The sequence below is a fragment of the Myxocyprinus asiaticus genome, chromosome 28 (assembly GCF_019703515.2).
Source record: "Myxocyprinus asiaticus isolate MX2 ecotype Aquarium Trade chromosome 28, UBuf_Myxa_2, whole genome shotgun sequence".
NCBI classification, from domain to species: Eukaryota; Metazoa; Chordata; class Actinopteri; order Cypriniformes; family Catostomidae; genus Myxocyprinus; species Myxocyprinus asiaticus.
Window position 1 is genome coordinate 24,211,177 of NC_059371.1, and position 21,336 is coordinate 24,232,512.

A 21,336-nucleotide genomic window follows, 5' to 3' on the forward strand; every position below is an offset into this window, starting at 1 on the left:
AACATTTAGCAAGAACATACATAGGGATGGGATAGAGGTGAATACATGAATTAATGTAGAAATAAACAAAGCCGTTTTTGGCATTATAAGTGTTGCCATAAAAACTAATAACTTACGAGGTCTGAGGACGTGAATATCCCTGAGCATTTTCTACTGAAGACTTGAAGACTGGAATTACTGTTAATTTTGCTGCTACATTATCCAGTATACTACTTAATAATAAAGTGTTCCTTAATAAGCTATACATTTATATTAAAATAATGTGTAGTTAGAGGTTTGTGTTTCTTTACATATTAAAGAGTACACCCAATTAGTTCCACACAACAATGTAAAGATATTCTAAACTGATTATGCAAAAAACAACAACACTCGTATCGGCTTGGGATCGGTATCGGCCGATACTGAGATTTCTGATATTGGAATCGGTGCATCCCTACTTTATATGGAGTTAGGATGAAAATAAGGTGCATTTCTAACTGTTCTGAGACAATTGCTGAGAGACTGGAGGTTCAGTAATTCACTAAATAGGGAGCAAGGGAGCAACCTATAGCTTTCTATACAGCTAAGTGCATTCACTCCTAAAATCCGACCAAAAGTTCAGTTTCGGGCTGAAGATTATTTTTGGACCACTCAACATGTTTGGCAGACATGGGACAATGATAATCAGTACATAGATTCAGAATTTTATAATGCAGCATTTTATTTTAACATGGTTGGCAGTTAATAAACTATTTGATGAAAAAACGTTCTATAGCTTGGTATTACTTACAATTTCACAATTTAGTCCAGCTGTCCACATATGTGGACATAATTGTTTAGGAAAACTATTTGCTCTAGAAAAAAAAAAAAAATGTCTTCTTGTTTATTAGGTGTTACTAGTTACAAATCAAAAAAGGAAATGGAAAATGCACACGGCAGTCACACGGGGGTCACAGGAGAAGAATTTCAAGCAAAAAATTACTTAAATTTCTAACCCACACCTATCATATCACTTCTGAAAATATGGATTTAACCACCAGAGTCATATGGATTACTTTTATACTGCCTTTATGTGCTTTTCGGAGCATCAACATTTTTGGCACCCATTCACTTGCACTGTATGGACCTACAGAGCTGAAATATTCTTCTAAAAATCTACTTTTATGTTCTGCAGAAGAAAGAAAGTCATACACATCTGGGATGGTGTGACGGTGAGTAAATAATGAGAGAATTTGCATTTTTGGGTGAACTATCCCTTTAAATTGTCGTTTTTACAGTTATTTTAGGGTTTGTTGACATGACTTCATGGCAATGGAGTTGTAAAATTGTCTATAATTTTACACAGAAAAGGTTGATTTTATCACACTAAAATCATGTTAACACATTGCTTATGTCTTGTGGCTATACTTTTGAAACAGTGAGTATTTTAACATTCAAAAATTGGCTCCATTCACTTCCATTGTAAGTGCCTCACTGTAACAAAGATTTTTGTTTTCTTTTAAAAGAAAAGGAATGGTTGAGTCGAAATAAATTTTTGTGGTAATCAATATAATGCCAAAAATTATGTTGATTGAGCTTAACTTGTATTGAACCTGGAATATTCCATTAAGACATCAATGTAAATGCCCACTGTTATGATTGGCTAACATTGTGCAGCCCCTCAAGTACAGCTATATATGTTTAAACTCAATAGTGTTATGTTTTCTTTTTTTCTTCTATATTGTTCCTGCTCTGTGCTCTTTCCATTTGTTCCTAATTAAAAAGTGCCCTCGGTGATTCGTTTGTGGAGTGTTGGAGCTGATATAAAAGCACTACAGATCACACTGAGGATAGAGAGACTTCCTCCATCACGATGGTTCTGGTCTCCTGTCCCCAGACATTGTTGTGCTTGTGTTGCTTTCTTCTTAGTTGAGTCTGTTATCTTATTGTGTGGTGTTAGGTATCAGACTACCAGAAGACCTTGGTGTAAGCATTTATTTTCTTTACCTTGTATTTTCTTCAGTTTGCAAATAGTTATTTAACAGGAACGGTAGGGAGAAGGGTGCCTGTTTATTTGTAATCCTTGTTTTCTCCTGTTTATGCCTAGAGAGGGAGCTAGGGAAGTTTGATGTTATTAATTTGTTTCTCTGTTTCAGGTTATTTAATTCACTTGCCCTCTCATGAAGTTTTGTTCCTACTTTTTCATTCATAAAAAGAAACAATTTTCTAATCTAGATTTGTTGTGGTTTAAAGTGCTGGGGCAGGAGATTGGAACATCCTTCCTCTCTCCACTTTTTTTTGTTAGTCATCCCCAACCCTAGATGGGGAACGACGTAACAATCGGAAGAGAATGAACCAGCTCCTCAACAAAAACAATAATTCAGGGTTTACACATATCACATCCAACATGAAATAACGATTACAAAGTCAGTGAAACACATTGCATGCAAATTTTTCAAATTGTTTACTCGAGCCCAGTTGCACCATAAATATTAAATAGTCATGATCAGATGAAACATTAATGAATGATTCCGAAAGTGTTTTTAAATGCCCTATCTTTTAACAACAGTTCCACGATAAAATGCGCGGAACACACATATAATACACAATCAAATGAGCAGAGCACACATACAGTACATTCATAAGACCACTTTGTAGTATCCTTATTAATTATAAATTATAATGACAATTATTAAGCATATTAGAGTCAATTATGATTTTCTTAAAGAAGTATTTCACACAATGCTGAAAAAAACACAAAAAGAAGCATAGACCAGCCTGAGGTGGTTTGTTGGTTTTAGTTTGTCTTACAGTATGACTAAGCCGGTGTTTAGCAGTTTTAGTTGGTCGACCAGCAAGTTTATGAGACTGACTAGCTAACAAGAGCCCTAAACCCTTCAAAACCATCAAGGAAAGGGACTCTTCAAGTGTGGACTGTAAGAAAGAAGACATTTCTCCAATAACCCATAACAAACACACAGACAGCGGTGTCATATAGACTCGGCATGCTTTTCCAGTCACTGCTTAAACTGTTCAATTCTAAGAGAGACCACTCAGTTTAGGGCAGTGTTTCCACGTGATCTTTGTGCTAGCATGTTCTTACATAAGCTTCAGTTCACATGGAAATTCAACTCCTCCTCACTTAAGACTCTATCTCACATTCTGGTCTCAGAAACAATCGAACGACTGTAACGTTACATAATACAAAGGATCTATGATGTAATTTATTGGAGACATGGAGACTGGGTCATTTCTAGTGCAATGCTTCGCTATACTAACTGCCTGAAGACATAATTTCACAAGCAACATATTCATGCCTCGTGTGTGTTTGCACTCACCAATGTGCCTGTTGGATCCGTCTAGACTGGCAAAAGCAATGTAGTCTTCACGAGCATCTGCCCAGTAGATACGTTCATTAATAAAATCTAAAGTCAAGCCATTGGGCCATGTGATCTTATCCTGAATGATGATGCCACGGTCTGTGCCGTCCATGCCGATACGGCCGATATGTGGCACATCACCCCAGTCTGACCAGTACAGATACCTGGAAATAACAAACAGCAAAAATGAGACAAGCTGCTGACTAAAATGCACATAGACAACATTAAGTGCAAATAAAATATTATAATATGCACATACAAAATTATCTCAAATGGAAAATATATCTGCGACTACATGGATTGTCAAGAAGGGCTGAAACGATTAGTCGGCATTAACGACAACGTCGACAATAAAGTTGTCAACAAAAATTTCCATTGTCAAATAGTCGTTTGATCTCATTTAATGCAACACGAGATCATGATGACGCAGGAGAGTAGCACTTCAGCTCATGCTTGATTGAGGAGAGAAAGAAAGAACAGCTCACAGTCCAGATGCACTCCAAACTTTCCAAACAGATTAAGGTGATGTAGATTGCAAAATATGAGGTCATTATAATACAAAAATACTACATAAGTAAATATAGAAGCAGAGTCGTCTTGACGTGAAATAAAGCAGAGTCGTACCTGGCGTTCCGACTGAGCAAAACTTGCCTGTCAGAGCGTCTAACAAGGAAACACCCCGGCGTTATATCTTTAATACATCCTTCATTAATGTTCAAATTATAAGGAAACGGGTTGTATAAATAAGCACAACCTCCGAAACTGATATTTCTCTGTGCGACCAGAGCCGCTTATATGAGTCGCGTGAAAAACAGTGTGAGAGAGTTTCAAACTTCTTCCGGCTGATACACTGTCTCGTGCGGAGACGCTCATCCCCCGCCTGCACTTGCTGCAGTTAGATTAGAACATGATGGCTCGCGACGTAGTGAATCATAATACATGTCACGGTGTGTATCTTATCGTGAAGAAAATTGCCGATTCAAGCTCTATTAAGATGAAGGAATTTGTTTTTTGTGAGTTAAAGATGAATCGAAGTGACCAAAAAGGTGAGAGAGTGTAGTCTTAGCCCATTATACAATGAAAAAAAAAAAAAAAAAAAAAGGGATTTAGACCTTTTATAGTCTTTTTTGGTTTGTTTTCCAATATAAATATCTAAAACTCCTTAAGTACATTTACTTCAGGAGATATAGTGCAGAAGATAAATTTTTATCGGAGAATGTTGAATATAATATTTTATATTTAAGCATCTTAAAATATATAAAAATCCTTAAAAAAGTGAGAAGCAGCATATAAGATATTTAGCCTTGGTTTCAGAGAATGTATCTTGAATAGAAGTATATTTTGTCTTTACGGCACTTGCAGAAGTATAACCAAGTGAAAAAATACACTTAAATACAAAATACACTATTTTATTTTTCATATTATTATATTTAAGATACATTCTCTTAAAACAAGACTAAATATCTTTCATGCTGCTTATCATAAATGTGTCTTGTTTTAAAATGTTTAGATCATTTTAAATGGAAAACAAGACAAAAACACTTGATAACAATTGGAGTTTTTGCAGTGAATTTTTTTCATGAATTAAACAATAAAAATCCAAGTATTCTTTCCTTGTAATTCAGTGAATGTCATTTAGAGATATTTTTAAAAGATGATTTTGTCCTCTTTATTGTTAGTAAGCACGTTTAATACAACCTTTTATGTCGAGGCACAAGCTGAATAGTCGATTAAGAACTAATGATTAATCGTTGCAATAACCGCCGAATAGTCGAATAATCATTCTAATAATCGTTAGATTAATCGATTATCAAAATAATCATTAGTTGCAGCCCCATTGTCAAGAGACCTCTTATAATACATGACAGGGTTTCTTCTGCGATTATGACCAGCTGACTGTATATTTTCCTTTGCATATAATATGTAACGCAGAACGCACAATTTTTGCACATTCAAAGCTGTGGTGTGATAAATGTTGGTGTTTAGTGTCTCACCCGTTCCTCACGTCAACAGCCACAGCTCTGGGCTCCCGCAGGCCACTGTTGACTAGTACGCTTCTGTAAGCTCCGTTCAGCTTGGACACCTCGATTGTGTCTCTGCCCTTATCACACCAGTACAGGTTCCCACCAACCCAGTCCACAGCCAGACCGTCAGGGTTACTCAGAGAGGTTCTGTGCAGTACCTATACAAGCAGCCAATCAAAGAGTAACAAACAATCAGAACAAGAGTAACAACATAGATGATCAATGTGTCATCTATAGAGATACTATATATTTTTTAAACTTTTAAGCAAGATGTGAACCCAAAATCAGGAATCAGCTGTGCATGAGCTCTACTGCGTCACAGACCTGCACATTACTGCCGTTGATGTGCATGCGGCGGATCATGCTGCCCTGTGTGGTCACATCTGTCCAGTAGATCATCTGCTCTGCATAGTGATAATCCAGAGCCACTGCATTATTGAGTCCCTGTTACACACACCCACACACACAATTGTAATTTAAAACAGAAACAGTCACATTTATCCCTTCAGCAACATTAGAAAACTAGAATGGTCTCTTTAAGAATGAGAGCATCTCACCTGTTTAATCAGTGTGTAGTTAGACCCGTCCAAGTTGAGTTTGCGCAGATAGTAACGGTTAGCAAAGATAAGGAAAGGTTCCTCCTCTGTAATATAAGCAACCAAACATGACAAAACAACTACTTAGGACAAAGGTACACAGTTCAACAAAAATGTACAATCACTTAAGGTCTCAGTTTCAAAAATGAGTGAGCTGCCTAGAGAGGTAGCATTTTAAGGCATCATATAGCAGATGCACTCTTGACACAAAATCTGTTCTAAAATGTAGGCAATTTAATTATGCTGCCTCCTAAGATACCTTGGGCAGCATCACATGAATCCTTTGCTGAGAAGGCACTTACTGTTTTTCATAACATATTTCAATTAACACTGAAAAGTATAGATCAAAAATAGTTTAGTGTGCGTATTATTGGTATGTACTTTTATGCTTATTTAAGTACCGCGGCATTAGCATAACAACACGCTAATGTCAAAGTCTATAGAAATCAATTCAGGGTTCCCACTCTTTTCAAGGCACAATTTTCCAGCACATTTTATGTGCCACACGGTTGTAATATTTAAGCAAAAACACACGAGATGGCATAAAACGTTTATATTTTATAAAATATTTTTTCAAAATTCCTTATTCAACAGTTTATTTCAATTTCATGATCAAAATGGGTGTATAACCAAATTTAGTCAAATGAAAATATGATTATTTGGATTAATTCATTTTTTCAAAACATTGCATTATCATTAACATATTTTTAGCAAATGAAGTGTTTTTCTTCAAAATCCTCACAAGCACAATCAAAAAGAACATGTCAATACTTATACATGTAGCAAAAACCTTGTCAGCGACACAAACAAACAGTTTTATTCTGCTAAAATATTTTCCAGGACAAACAATTATTTTCATTTAATAATAAAATTCCAGGTTTTCCAGGACACATGGGAACCCTGCAATTGTGAATCAAATATACCGTGACTACTATTTGTGTGGCACTTGGAGTTGCTGCGAATGTAGACAAATCTGTCACATATGAGGATCCATGGTGGTTAGGATACCGCCTTAGAAGCAAGCAGGCAGGAAGGCAGCTCACTAGGCTTTTGAACAGTGCTACAGTATGTAGGTTCAAATAATATCACCAGTGCTCAGTTTATCCAACCTGCATTGGGCTCTAAATGCTGCCAACAGTATTCGTTAACATGATCTAGTTAGAGCACAAAGGAAGATGCTTACCGGATGTGGATTTGCAGCTGGTGGGGTCATCAGGTCGCAGCACAAAGCCATCGACACAGAGGCAGTGGAAGCTACCGTGTGTATTGATGCAGCGCTGAGTGCAGGGGTACGTGGTGCTGCACTCGTCCACATCCACACACGTCTTCCCATCATGCTTCAGATGGAAACCGGGATGACACCGGCACTACAGGGGGCAAGACAAGAGACCCTTCATTGCTGATACATGTCCAATTACTTAAAGGGATAGTTCACCCAAAAACTGAAAAATCTGTCATCATCTACTTACTCTCATGTTGTTCAAAACCGGTATGACTTTCTTTCCTCCACTGAACTCAAAAGATGATGTTAGGCAGAATGTTAGCCTCAATCACCATTGACTTTATTTGTATGAAAAAAGATGGTATAAAAGTGAATGGTGACTGAGACTCGACATTCTGCCTAACATCTTTTGTGTTCCATGAAGGATTTGGATCAACAAGAGGGTGAGTAAATTATGACTGAATGTTCATTGTTTGGTGAACTATCCCTTTAAAACACAATATAACAAAATATGCATAAGGTAAATATGTACACGTACCTTGAAGCCTATCTTGAGATCCTCGCAGAGCTGTGAGCAGCCGCTTAACTTGCTGTTGAGACATTCATTGATGAAGCAGTTGAGCTCATCAGAACCGTCACCACAGTCATCATTACCATCACACAGCAATGTCTCATTGACACACTTCCCATTGGTGCACAGGAAAGACGAGTCATTACAGCGCCTCTCTGTGGACACAAACCAAACAACATAATGAACACAAAGTTCTCATTTTAAAAGCTACACGATATAAAGCCTTACACAAAAGTACTGTCACATACTATGGTATAGTTATAGCATTACATGGTAATATCATGGTACTATGATATATTCAGTGGTACTGAATGATTTTTAAGTGTTCGACCAACATGGGTTTTCTAAAGGCCAACGCTGATACCGATATATAGAGAACAGTGTGACCAATGGATAGCATAACATCAATATATTTAATACAATTCCATTACTGCAAATGAAAATATTATTTTAAATAATATTCACTCAAAGACCCCAAACATATTTCAAAACAGCCATTATTAATGCTTAAGCAGGCATGTCAATGGCCTATGCTTTTAATTCTTATTATCTGTCAAATACTGGTTGATCAGTTTGATTAATTGCTAATACATTGGTCTACTCACAAATTACCATATAATTATAAGTACTATTTTTACATAGTACTCCAAAGTACTTTAAATATGACATATGACCAATATATATATATATATATATACAGTTGAAGTCAGAAGTTTACATACACCTTAGCCAAATACATTTAACCAATCAGTCTGTAAACAATTGTTGGAAAAATTACTCGTGTCATGCACAAAGTAGATGTCCTAAACGATTGCCAAAACTATAGTTTGCTAATATTAAATCTGTGGAGTGGTTAAAAAATGAGTTTTAATGACTTCAACCTAAGTGTATGTAAACTTCTGACTTCAACTGTGTGTGTAATATATATATATATATATATATAAATAAAACAAAAACATGTCAACACCATGGCATTTTTTGTTGGTGTAATAGGTTTCAAAAAGTCTTAGCGATGCTGTAAGAGGTCGACCAAAAGCAGATATTCATTAAGTAATCCCCACCCAGTCAAGAAAGCAGAATTAACGGTGCCACAGAGTCGTGGCTCTAATGAAGCGGTAAGAATTGAATAGCATTAAGCTCTTTTAACACACTACATTACACACCTGGCACACTCCTACAACCCACAAGAGCCTGTTTATTACCACAGGTTTTTATTGTTAGAATTACAGCTGTAATATAGCCCTGCACTTTCTAATTTCACACACAGTGCACAGAGCTGTCAGCAAGGCTAAAAGATTGGCACAGGTGTTTTTTTTACGACAATTATCAAGAGAGGTTCAGTTCTGGTAAGATGAACATCTTGAAATAAACAGTCACAGAAGCAAAACTCTATTTTTTTTAAACAAATTTATGAAAGGGCCTGTAAAGAATGAACTAGCGACAGAAAAATAATGGCTAGACCCTTTATGAAATGTAAAACTTGTAAGCAAAAAGATACAAGCCATATTTAAAAAAAAAAAAAAATGTTTTCCCTCCAAAATTTCAAGGAACAAACATATGCAGAGAAAATGCAGGTGTTATATTTTGGATAAAGCAAAAAATAAATAAAATGGAGTTATGCTGCATTTATGCCATTTTATCATTGCAGTAATTAAAAATGTTCATGTCACATCAAGTTGGACACCTTGAATTTTATGAAAGCTTTTATGAAAAACCACCACAAATGTAATTTTTTTTTTTTTCATCTTGCCCTTCATGGCTTCCATACCGACCTGTATCTGTACAATGAGGGTTCTTGGGGGCTTCGTCCGATTGGTCTCTGCAGTCAAACTCTCCATCACACTCCCAGTTCTTCTGCTTCAGGCACTGGCCATTAGCACAGCGGAAATCATTCGGCCCACATGTGGGATACTCTATTAAAGGGAGGACAGTTGGCATAGGATCACCATAAAACAGCTATCTGTGTGGCCCATCAAAAAAAAAAAACAACACAGTTAACTGAACACCATATGCTTACCGCACTCAGGCGATTCGTCAGAGCCATCGCGGCAGTCAACATCATGATCACACTGGAAGTGCTTTGGAATACACTGATAATTCTGGCACTGAAACTCAGTGTCATCACAGGTCTTATTGAATGCTGGAGAGAGAGAGAGAGAGAGAGAGAGAGAGAGAGAGAGAGATAAAAGGTTGCGAGGTGGAAAGACAGAAAGTGATCAAATACATACAAACAGAGGAAACAGGAAGGAACAGCTTCCAAGTCCTCTACGATCCAAAGCCCTGGCAACCTGGTCTTAATATTAGGGGTGTAAATCACGAGTTTCATCACGATGCAATCTTATATCGATTCTCTTAGCCAGCGATCCGAAGTTTGCCGATACCTCAAGTCTACCACGATGCGATTTTGCATATGGACGTGGTTGGCATGATAAAAAAAAGAGTGTCAAAATAAAGGAGCATCTTAAAAAAATTTACATAGATGTCAATGCATTGAATCGATGACATCGCATCGTTATGTGAGCATCGTTATTTGATCGATGCATGGATCCAGGATCTTTACACCCCGACCAAGCATGTAGATCATAATATGCAAATCATAGGAGATGAACTTTAAAGTGCAAAACTAAAAGCTAAAGCACAGCATGCAACTTAAAGCAACACAGAAAAAATATCAACAATACAGAAAATATAAGAAAAAATCTGAAGATTAGTCAACCATCATGACCCATCCCTATTACAATTAAATACAGATATGACTGATCCCACCCTTAACTCACCACAGCCAGCCTTTACACCCTCGTCCGCCCCATCAGGACAGTCCTTATCCCCATCACACTTCCAGCGCTGAGATATACACATATGGGAGCCAGGACATTGGAAAGACTCTACACTGCATGTCTTGGACTCTGGAAGAGATACATAAACAGAGCTAAATACAAATTGCATCATCCAGTCTGTTTGAAACAAAGAAAACAAGTCAGAAAAGTGGTCACATTCATCATGGTTTATATTAAGACATCAATATCACATTAAAAATTAAGCTGTGTGCAAAAGAATAATACTTTTTTTAAACAGAGTTTAGAGCCACAGCTGTGCTTGATGATATAAGTATTCTACACAAACAGAGTGCTAATGTGACTCACTGCATTTGCTGTCTTCATCCGTGCCATCTCCACAATCATCACTGCCATCACACACCCAGGATTTGGAGATACAACGGTGGTTCCCACACTCAAATTGATTCGGTGCACAGAACTTATCTATACAGACAAACAACTTATTATTGCTCAGGAAACGACATCTTAAACTTTTTCCATTATAAGCTTTCAGGTTTTTATAATTTTATCGTGGCTGTTACTATGATTTCTTATGTCAAAATAATTAACAAAATAATACAAGAAATGTATTAAATCAATAAAATAATTATTATTCCATCAAAATGTAGAGTCTTGGGAAGTTTGGGTAAAGTCAGAGCAAGAGCATAGTCTCCACTAACCGCAGTGAGTCTCATCTGCTCCATTCTCACAGTCATTCTCTTTGTCACAGGTCCAGCTCATGGGAATACAGCGGCCACTCGGACATGCAAAGAAGTTCACTGGACACTTCAGCTTTCTCTTCTCTGTGAGACAGAAGGTAAGAGATAATACATATACCACTTATACCATGTCAATATATTCAATATTTTGTATGTAAATTCATCCACATTGTATATTCTTTTAATTGTACTTTTACCTTGTCCCTTTCTTTTATATTTCTTTATTTACTAATAACTTATTTTCTGTAATGTCTATGCCGGTACTACATACTGTAGGTCTGAACGATTTGGACAAAAAAAAAATGTAACTGCGATTATTATTTTTTTAAAATTGCGATTGCGATTTGAACTGCGATATGATAAACATAAAAAAAACAGATTCTTTTTTAACCAAAATTAAACCATAATTTGCCCATGCTTTACTGCCGACCGGAAATACTGTTCTAGAAAGGGTGTTCAAACATGAGTCCTCTAATAGAACCAAATAAAATAAATAAATAAAACAGTGAAACAGAGGGGGAAAAAACATTACAATCACATTGCATCTGTCTGCTTTGTAAAAGAGAAAAAAAAAACGATCCAACTTGTGAAAAGGGTCAGTTCACTTTTCATCTTTATTTTTTTTAAACCTAGTCAACTTGAATATTATATTATTGCAATATAATAATAATGTACGTTAAGAATTTATTATAGAAATATTTTCATTATTATTATTAAATAGTCATTTATTACTTTAATAATTTCTTAACTTACTATTCAGTCCGGTTAAACCCTCAAGCCTTTATTTTGGCGGAAGCATTTATTTTAAAAACTGATGGGATGGACGTTTCTGTTTTTTGAAGTGGAGTTGGCAACAGCCTTGTAATGCAGTGAAATGCTCTCATCTGCCTTGCTGTCAACAAAAACCCACTCTCATGGGGTTATTTTAAATGTGTTTATTAAATTGTAGCGGCCAAACATAAAGGTATATGAAATTACGCAAATGTGCAATATAAGTAAATCTGGGGTGCTTTAAATAATGTGCTCAGCGCACATTACCACTGAACCGAACGCAGAGCACATTTGTCACTCAGTGCACCAGATTGATTTTGTTTGTATAGAGCACAGAACCACTCTGAAACCACAAGTGTAGTACACTGATCTCACTTATATGCATTTAAGGAAGCACTACACACTATAGCCGTACACATAGGTGCAGCACGGCAGGCAGCGCATTGAGACCATTTATTTATTTAATTAAATAGCAGCCCTCGCAGTTTGATAATCACACCGGGTCATATTGCGATATTGATTTTATTTCATCATTTAGCCCAAATATACTGTATATACTTTGGCACTATTGTAAATGCTAACTATCATGCCAATAAAGCTTTGCTGACTCTTGACTCTAATATTTATTTTGAGAGAACAAAATATATAGTATGTGTTGTCCATCTGGAAAGAGATGTGTGAAGTATGCAAATGAATGTGTTTGTCTGACCTGGACAGTTTCTTTCATCCGAGTAGTCTCCACAATCATTGGAGCCATCACAGCGCCAGGAGGGGGCGTAGCAGAGTGTAGTGAACTTGCACCTCTGAAAGCTCATGCCCTTCACACCAAGCAAGTAGTAACTAGAGCAATCAGTGGGGCCTGAGAAAGAGCACAGCCAGCTTCAGAGATGGGCACTGTGTGCATGTGTGCCAGAATGTGCGTGAAAATGTTTAAATAGCATATTAGACACAACGTTACACTGTCAATGGAGCTTGTCTTTTATATGGTGATTTATGCAAGTTGGTTCAAATGACCTTTAAGACATTTGTTCATGCCTCTAAAAATTAGGCCCTATTGGAATTAACTGTGAGTGCTTTGTGGAGGTCACTTCTGCCCAACTTACTGCAGTTCATCTCATCGCTGGCATCCTCACAGTCCACGACCTGGTTACAGCGGCTAGAGTTAGTGATGCAGGATCCATCTTTACACTGAAACTCAGCACCACTGCACAGAGTCACTAAGGGAAAACAGCAAACAGAGACAGATTCAGCGAACAATTAATATGGTAACAAATAGGTGTTGGGAATTTGCATTTGACCAAATACATAAGAGACAAACATTTTCTCATTTCCCCATTTTCTTTCTCTGTAAATGTTTGACTCACTGTTGCAGGGCAGCTCATCTGAGCCATCTCCACAGTCGTCAGTGCCATCACACCAGGAACTGTGCTTGACACAGCGTCCATTAATGCAGCGTCTGTAGCCCTTCTTACACATACGGTTAGCTGCAAGAGATCAAATTGATACTTCAAACTTTATGCATATAAACATAGAAGAGAAATAGAGATGCTGATATTTTTATCAAGTAGTTTAATTAAAATAATATGACAGACCAGTAAATAGAGACACAGCATTATTCTTACCACAGTAGGATTGTTTCTCATCGGACTTGTCCTTGCAGTGGGCTAGACTGTCACAGGTCAGGCTGTAGTCAATGCAATCACCGTTTCCACACTCAAACTCATCCACGCTGTTACAGGTTGTATTCTCCGCTAGAGAGACAGAGATATACGTTCAGATTATGCACTTCTCACATGAAACTAATAGAGTATATTCAGAAGTGGTTTATATCTTAGAGACACTGGTTTCTCTCTTGTGGCACCCCGTTCCTCTCTCTCACCGACACAGGTGTCGTCTCCGAGTAGTTTGCGCTCTCCACGGCAGCTGCAGTTGACTCGTCCCTCTGAGGTGAGCAGACACAGGTCCTGACAGCCTCCATTATTGGTGAGACATGGAGAAAACTCACCTACAGAATGAACACATACACACACATAAACTGCAATTTCAATAGACTTCCTCTGCATTAATTAAAGCCGTGTTAAAACGCATGCAAACACATGGATATGTCATTCTTCAGTACAACTCACAGCTATTGGTGTCTTTGGCCACAGCGATGATGCCCATTGGCTGTTGTGGAATGTCAGCACGAAGGACCTTCATATCTCTGCCGAATTTATCAGCTCTGAGGACAGCTCTGCGTACCCAGTCTGTCCAGAATATATAATCGCCATATACAGCCAAACCGAACGGATGCACTGGCTCATTCTTCAGAACCACCTGAGTGCACGCACAGGCAAAATGTATGTTAATTCATTTGGCAGAATCTTTTATCCAAAGCAATTTACAGAGCAGTCAAGATATAAATTTTTATCAGTATGTGTGTACGCTGGAAATCGAACGCTCTATCAGCTGAGCTACAAGTACAATAGCTACTGTAAAAGTAAAGAATACTTTGTCTATTTTCTTTTGTATAAACACAAAAATATGCAAGAACTCACAAAGCGGCGGCTGCCGTCGTACTCGCAGCGCTCAATCTTGTCCAGTGTGGCATCTGAGAAGTAGAGTTTCTCTGCACGGTGGTCAATGGCCAGACCATTGGGGGTGCGGATGTTACTGCCGATAATCACAATAACGTTGGCTCCAGACAAAGTTGCTCGCATAATACTGGGAGATTGTTCATTCCAGTTAGTCCAGAACATCAGGCTGAAGGAAAGAGCAGAGGAGCATATTTAGAGATGGATACTGACATATGATGGTTCAAGGTTTGTTTCACACCAACAGTGACATGACGACAAAGAGACGTGAAATTTTTCAGTAATAAAAGTGTGTGTTACTAAATGAACGTGAATGACCCAAAAGCTTATATCTTATGGGTAGTATTTTAATCACCAAGTGGAGAAAAACAAACTACGCAATGGAAAAATGCAGGAGTTTCGCACCTGTTGTAAAGGGGTACATGGGCTTGTTTCAGAGAAAAGTTGTACTCTATTTGAACAGGCCTTTATACTGGGCATCAGTAAGGTATTTTTTGGCAAATTAAAAAAAAAAAAAAAACTTCCCTGCACTGCATGCTTCAAAATCTGTGACAAGTGACCCAGCAGAATTATTTGAAAATATGGCAAAGGTAAAAATAAAGTACATTTAAATGACATAAGGCTCATACTCTTGACACTCGTCCAGTACGAATGCTCTGGGATGGTCATCCCCGGACATGGTGACTACAGTGTCTCTGTCAAAAGCTCCAGTGCGGCTCTGATCCACAGTGTGGCGTGTGATGGTGGAGGTGGTGTAGCTGGTCCAGTAAAGTGTGTCCCAACCGCGGTGATAAGCCAAACCTTCTACTGATCCTACATCTGTTGAGACAAACATGAATATTAACCAATGAATTACACAGAACATTCAGATCTGACTTATTTTTGAAGTACTGAGTAACAATATCTATGCTATTGCAATTATTTTGTTAATTATACTTCCTCTAATTTATAATTAAGTTCAGAGCGTTATCCTGTTTTATAAACACTATATTTACCATGTACACACTGTTCCTCGTAGCCTTATTACATAGCTCAGCTTGCAAAAGTACACCATGGCTAATACACAGGTAACAACCCCCCCCTCACACATCTTCTAACAGTTCCATAATGGAGCATTTGATTCAACTTGATGGTTATAAATGCAACTTTAAAAATGTATAATAAGTGCCAAAACAGCTCTATTAAAACTCCTTATCCTTTCCCAATGAATGGTTTAATCCCATGATATGTGTTCATGTTGGTTTCAGTGGGTTGTGAGGTGGCTGTTGTTGCCAGTGCCTGTGTGTGTTTAGTAGCTTAGTGTCATCCGGTCATTTCATGGATGAGTGACTGTGCATACAAGACTCCTGCCTCAGTGAATCTCTTTAACCATTCTGGCCAGTTCTTTCACAAAGAGACAACCACTGGAAAAGCCTAAGACACAACATTGGGGTGAGATGTTTGATTCTGAGCAACGTGCTTAAATCAGCGCCATCAGATAACCATTATTATCTAAGGAGTCTTAATGAATCTAATCATTCAATGTCACAGTGAAGAACGGTCAATTTCCACTAAATTAATGAGCTCACTAAGGGCTCTGCAGCGTCTAGTTGAATCACACCAATGACTGCTTTACGATAGCAATTACTCCCCCATAAAACAGGGAGGTTACTCAACCAAGCTGTTTACTTTTGGTAAAAAACCAATACTGATTGAGTATAACACATCAGTCTGTAGACCAGTGGAAGAATAACAATCTCCTTATGTAACAACCATTGTCCACGAGGTTACAGACAATATTCTAAGTCAACACGCCATCCCATGAGACTTCACGACAGGAACAGTGATGTGCACACATGGCAAAGGTCAGGATATAAAGTGTTAACCAGATAATCAAATAATTTGGTTGATTAGATGTTAAATATCAGTACTTGAAAACCCAACCACCCTACCCTGAACTTGGAAGTCAGAAAGTTTCAGTATGGTGCTTTTTGATGGGCATAAATGAGTCCCACCTACTTCTCCTCCGCCCTTGCTCATTTATATAAATAGACTGAGGGGTCATCTTCATCTTGTAAGCCTTACAGCAGAAGGATGCTGTTTGAACAAAGCACTGGAAGAGCGATGCAAAGAAACTGGAATGCATCTGAAGAGTAATTTATTGGTTGATTGATTGCTAGAGGAAAGTCGCAAAAGGCACTTAGCTTCGAGTAGAATCAACCGTTTGTAATGTGGAGGCCACAAAAAATGTTGACAGCTTTGGGGAACCACGTTTTGCAGGTATGCCTGGTTTCATTCAATCAATACAAGCAAGCAAGGATTTTGGATGTCTGTAAGGTAAGCAACCTTTCGCGATTCAAAAACAAAGACATAATAAATCTAATTATGAGTTTAGTCAAGGTATTTTAAAACCTTTTAGGAACAGTTAACCTATTAATGAAAACTGTCATAATTTACTCATCCTTCCTTCAGGTTTCGGTTGTTTCTCACTAAAATCGTATGCCACCAGAAGAGGCACTGTCCACTGCCATTGTAATGAAAACAAGGCTTGAAATATTAAGTAAAACATCTACTTTAGAGTTCCCCATAATTAAAAAAGTGTAACGGGTTTGAAATGATACAAGGATGAAAAAATGGTGACAGAACATTCATTTTTGGGTATACTATTCCTTTAAAGAAAAGGTATGGGCTTGCATGACAAATTATGAAATACAAACACTTATTGTAACTCTGTAACTCTTTGGTTTGAGTGATAAAATTTGACCACAGCTCATTAAAATGTACTTTACACTGAAGCTTCTAGGTACCAAAAAGTTTTAATATGGATTCTAACCTCCCTAGGGGGATATACTGTACAACAACAGATGCTAAAAACCACCCCTGTGAAGACTCTCATTATCCCTCTGCAAATGCTCCAAAGCTGCCTTGTCGTGTGAGGAAGTTATAACTTCAAAAAGGGCTAATTATTAGCCTAAAGCATATGGCAATCTGTGAGCTCCAGTTTGAATGTACGCCATTCTACTGATCTTCAGGGTTATCATTGGTAAATGATAAGCGAATTATCATCACTCTTCACCGCATCTTAAAAGGAGTCGCACTGGTCCAGTGACAGCATGAATAGTAGCCATGATTCGGGTAATCTACAGTGGAAATTACCTCAGGTTTTGGCTCCCACTCTGGACGCAATAGTTATGGTGATCGGGCTGGTGGGCCACTCACTGGTTATATTCATCTTGACCAGTAGGAAGAGAAAGAATGGATTCCAGTCACTTCAAGGGACAGATACACTACTTTTGGCATTGAGTGCATCGGACTTACTGATGCTCATCTGCCTGCCCTTCCAATCTGCTGCTATAGCACTGGGCTACTGGCCCTTCAGCAGCTTCCTGTGCAAAGCCATTAGCTTCCTGGGCGTGGCCTGTAGCTCGGCGAGCGTATTTACTCTAGCTGCACTGGCGGCAACACGCTACCTTATTGTGGTCCATCCCACCTGGACATATCGTTCCAGAATGCAGCGTTGGCTCCGGGTTTCTGTGATTCTAACGTGGGCTCCGGCTGTGGGGCTTGCAGCACCTCAGTTTGCATTCCGCACAGTGAGAACCCCACCGATCCTGTGCTTTGCCTTTCTGGCAGGCCTAAGCCAGGTGGTCTACAGTACCATCCTGTTCTTGTTTGGCTTCGCCTTGCCTCTGATCATCATTGTCGTCATGTATGCCAAAATCTACAGGTTCCTGCGAAGGACACGGCTACAAAGTGTCGCGCCACAGCTAGAGCGCTACCAAAGCCAGGTGACCCAGACATCTGCACTGTTGGTGTTGGTCTTCACCATCTGCTGGCTGCCATCCTATGTCCTCATGTTCTTGCTCATTGGTACGAGTTTTAGCACGACACAAGGACATCGCAACTTTGCAGTTTTCGCCCGGCTGCTGGCAAGCTCCTCGGTTGTAGCAAATCCACTCCTCTATGCTTTCATGTCAAATAAGTTCCGGAAAGAGCTGATGGCACTGGGACATGTTTGCTGCAGAGGCTGCAGGTGTGCTACAGGAAGAGCCATAGTGCAGCCCTTTAACCCTGTGGAGCCAGATACCCCTCCCCACCCCTGAAGATTCCAGCAGAAGACTCAAATATGCTTCTACTATAAAATGCTAAATCAATACTGGGACTAATGATGTACTGAGTTAAAGACACCGAATAACAGACATATCTGTAAACTTCATCGATCTGTACTGCCAGAAAAAGAACATGACTTACCTGGGAACACATGCAGTATTTTATGTAATCCATGTAACTGCCTAGTTTCCATCCACTTTTCGCACTATTTTGTTAGCAACAAAGTGAAAATGCGTTAAATTTTTTGCAAAATTTGCCGTCTTCTGCCTGTTTTCATTCAAATGGCCTTTTATCGATAAAAATGGTGTGCGTGATGAGTCATGCCTAAAAAAAACACTTTGTCGTATAAGTTTTGGTTTATCACAAAATAAATCTGCCCTTAAGCCGTTTCCATACAGAAATGTGTGTTTATCGCTAATTCGCCTCCAGAAGAGGAGGAATTGCAATCAAAAGGGAACAGTTGCCCTTCTGATAGGACTGTAATATTGGTTCTGATGTTGCACCTATCGCAGGTTGCCACCGGTTCCGACCCAAAAGCAAATCGTCATGGCCCTGTTCAAGCTGGCAACCTGCACCAAGTAGCGGGGGGAAGTTTCGGTCATAATATAAGGACCATCCATCGATGTCTATATGCTGTGTGCACAACTATTAAAGAAAAATTGATGTAGGGTAATTTCAGGGTTTACATTTGATACATTCCTGATATTCAATAGGCTATTTTGAACAATCATCTAATCTAAAGCATCGCCATCACAACTGCATTATGTCCAGCAACTTTTTATGACCAACTGAACTTGAGTGTCATCTAAAATTAATTTTAGTGACATAACGCAATTTACATTTTCTGAAGAAGCTCAACAAATGCGAGGTAAAGAGGGTTAGATTTAAAATATTTAAACGTTTTAAAATGTTCAAAAGCTCGTTTTCTGAAAGTGAACTCAGCATTGGACAAATAGTTCTGTTAGTTTATATTCATTCATTCAGCCGACTTTTTTCATCTACAGAACAGGGTAAAGCTAATTTAAGTTTGTGTAAAGAAAAGGCATATATAGGTCAAAAAATAAAAAATAAAGTTTGTTTGATAATTATTTTATTTAATGCTTTATTCATTTGGTAATTTATTTAATTTAATACAGGGAATTTTGCCGGCATTTTGTCAAAAGTAAACTAAACAATAATTTTACAGAATTGGGCTGTATGTTAGTGTTTCAAAAAGCACACTGATGCTTTTCTACTAGTATTGTGTATTTATTTTTTTATTTAAAACATCTTTGTGCATAGAAATGATATGTTTTTTGTATTGTAGGCTAATTCCATGACTGCCGACTATTTGAATGGTGTGTAAAAGCAACTTTAATAAATAAACGAATGGCTACCACGAATAATCGCAAACAGTGGCCATTCATTTGTTCTCCGTGCACTTGTCGATGTGCATGATACCAAATATTTGTGTTGGCACTCCTGTGTCATGTTTGCAGCATCGGATCTATATGCCGTTACGATCAATCCATAATCATGTACAATAAACTGGCTTTCAAGGATGTATACCTTGTCGTCATGATTAACACAGGCTAACGACTGGGGTGAACTCTGTCACGTGACACTATATTTTTGCGTTAATGCCAATTTTCTCAACAAAGTGTTTCCAAACCAGTTTTTCACGACATTGGAAGTATCGACATAGAGTTTATGTGCTAGAGTTAAACGGAAAAATATTATGTTGACGCGATAATTTGCGTTTCCATCAACTTTATTTTGATGCACTAAAACTTTTTTCACAAAAAATCCTTGGATGGAAATGACTGTTGAAGATGAAGTGTGTAATATCTGCGCTACTAGCATCATCAAACAGAATTACAAAAATAATGACTTAGTTTCGCAAATACCCTAACAGAACCTTTAATTTACTTGAAATAAGGTGGAAAAGCATTGTTGAGCAAGACTCTTAAAAAATCATTCTATAAAACTACTGTAAAATCCTGCATGTTTACTTTTTCTACTGATTATTTTTAACGCAAGATACTGCGGATGATGATATAAACAAAACTGCAAATACAGGGTGAAAGCTTTTTAAATGCTTGCAATTTATCTTGACATATCCTGATGTTTTTGCCTTTTAAAGAGGATTTATGTGCACTTACTATACAACAACATAGCACCTTTGGACGAGGTGATTCACTTTTTCAACCCTTATGTGTGAACAGTGAAAAAAGGGTTCGATTGTTGGAAGGCTAAAGGCTCACATCAGAAAAGTACTGAACAAATGAGGCTAATGCAAAGGCTGACTTTATTCCAGATAGAGTGGCCATTAAACTAAACCACTAGTTTATTTTATTTTCAATGGTCTAAACCCAAATACGGGTCACATGGTGTGAAGCTAGTTTTTCTAGTCCAACATAAAAAAGGTCTAAAGTACAAATTTTGTTGAAAAACGAGAATTTTGTGATAGTTTTGCAGAACATGTATGTACACAATAAAGTAAGTACATTATTTTAAAGGCTTAACAATTCAAATGTAAGTACACCGCAGTTAAAGACACCTAATGTAAAGTGTGGTTCTTTGTTTTAAGGGACAAGGCATGCAAAAAAGAGAGCAATCCAATGTAAAAGATCTATGT

General features: G+C 37.9%; 2 protein-coding genes across 2 annotated transcripts in view; one reads left to right on the top strand and one right to left on the bottom strand.

Annotated features, from left to right (window-relative positions):
- Positions 1-21,336, top strand: part of LOC127419518 (formin-like protein 3) — a 489,255-nt gene that overhangs the window by 99,175 nt on the left and 368,744 nt on the right. The window lies entirely within an intron of this gene.
- LOC127419517 (low-density lipoprotein receptor-related protein 1-like) overlaps positions 1-21,336 on the bottom strand; it is a 193,324-nt gene that overhangs the window by 25,902 nt on the left and 146,086 nt on the right. The window contains exons 42-60 of the mRNA XM_051660970.1: positions 15,260-15,449; positions 14,595-14,799; positions 14,184-14,373; positions 13,937-14,062; positions 13,680-13,808; positions 13,422-13,541; positions 13,161-13,274; positions 12,767-12,916; positions 11,248-11,370; positions 10,895-11,011; positions 10,529-10,657; positions 9,769-9,891; positions 9,524-9,664; positions 7,719-7,906; positions 7,142-7,325; positions 5,920-6,005; positions 5,687-5,806; positions 5,333-5,520; positions 3,297-3,502 (exon numbers count right to left, since the gene is read on the bottom strand). Of these exons, the coding sequence (XP_051516930.1) occupies positions 3,297-3,502; positions 5,333-5,520; positions 5,687-5,806; positions 5,920-6,005; positions 7,142-7,325; positions 7,719-7,906; positions 9,524-9,664; positions 9,769-9,891; positions 10,529-10,657; positions 10,895-11,011; positions 11,248-11,370; positions 12,767-12,916; positions 13,161-13,274; positions 13,422-13,541; positions 13,680-13,808; positions 13,937-14,062; positions 14,184-14,373; positions 14,595-14,799; positions 15,260-15,449 (2,829 nt within the window). The remainder of the gene's footprint in view (positions 1-3,296; positions 3,503-5,332; positions 5,521-5,686; positions 5,807-5,919; positions 6,006-7,141; positions 7,326-7,718; positions 7,907-9,523; positions 9,665-9,768; positions 9,892-10,528; positions 10,658-10,894; positions 11,012-11,247; positions 11,371-12,766; positions 12,917-13,160; positions 13,275-13,421; positions 13,542-13,679; positions 13,809-13,936; positions 14,063-14,183; positions 14,374-14,594; positions 14,800-15,259; positions 15,450-21,336) is intronic.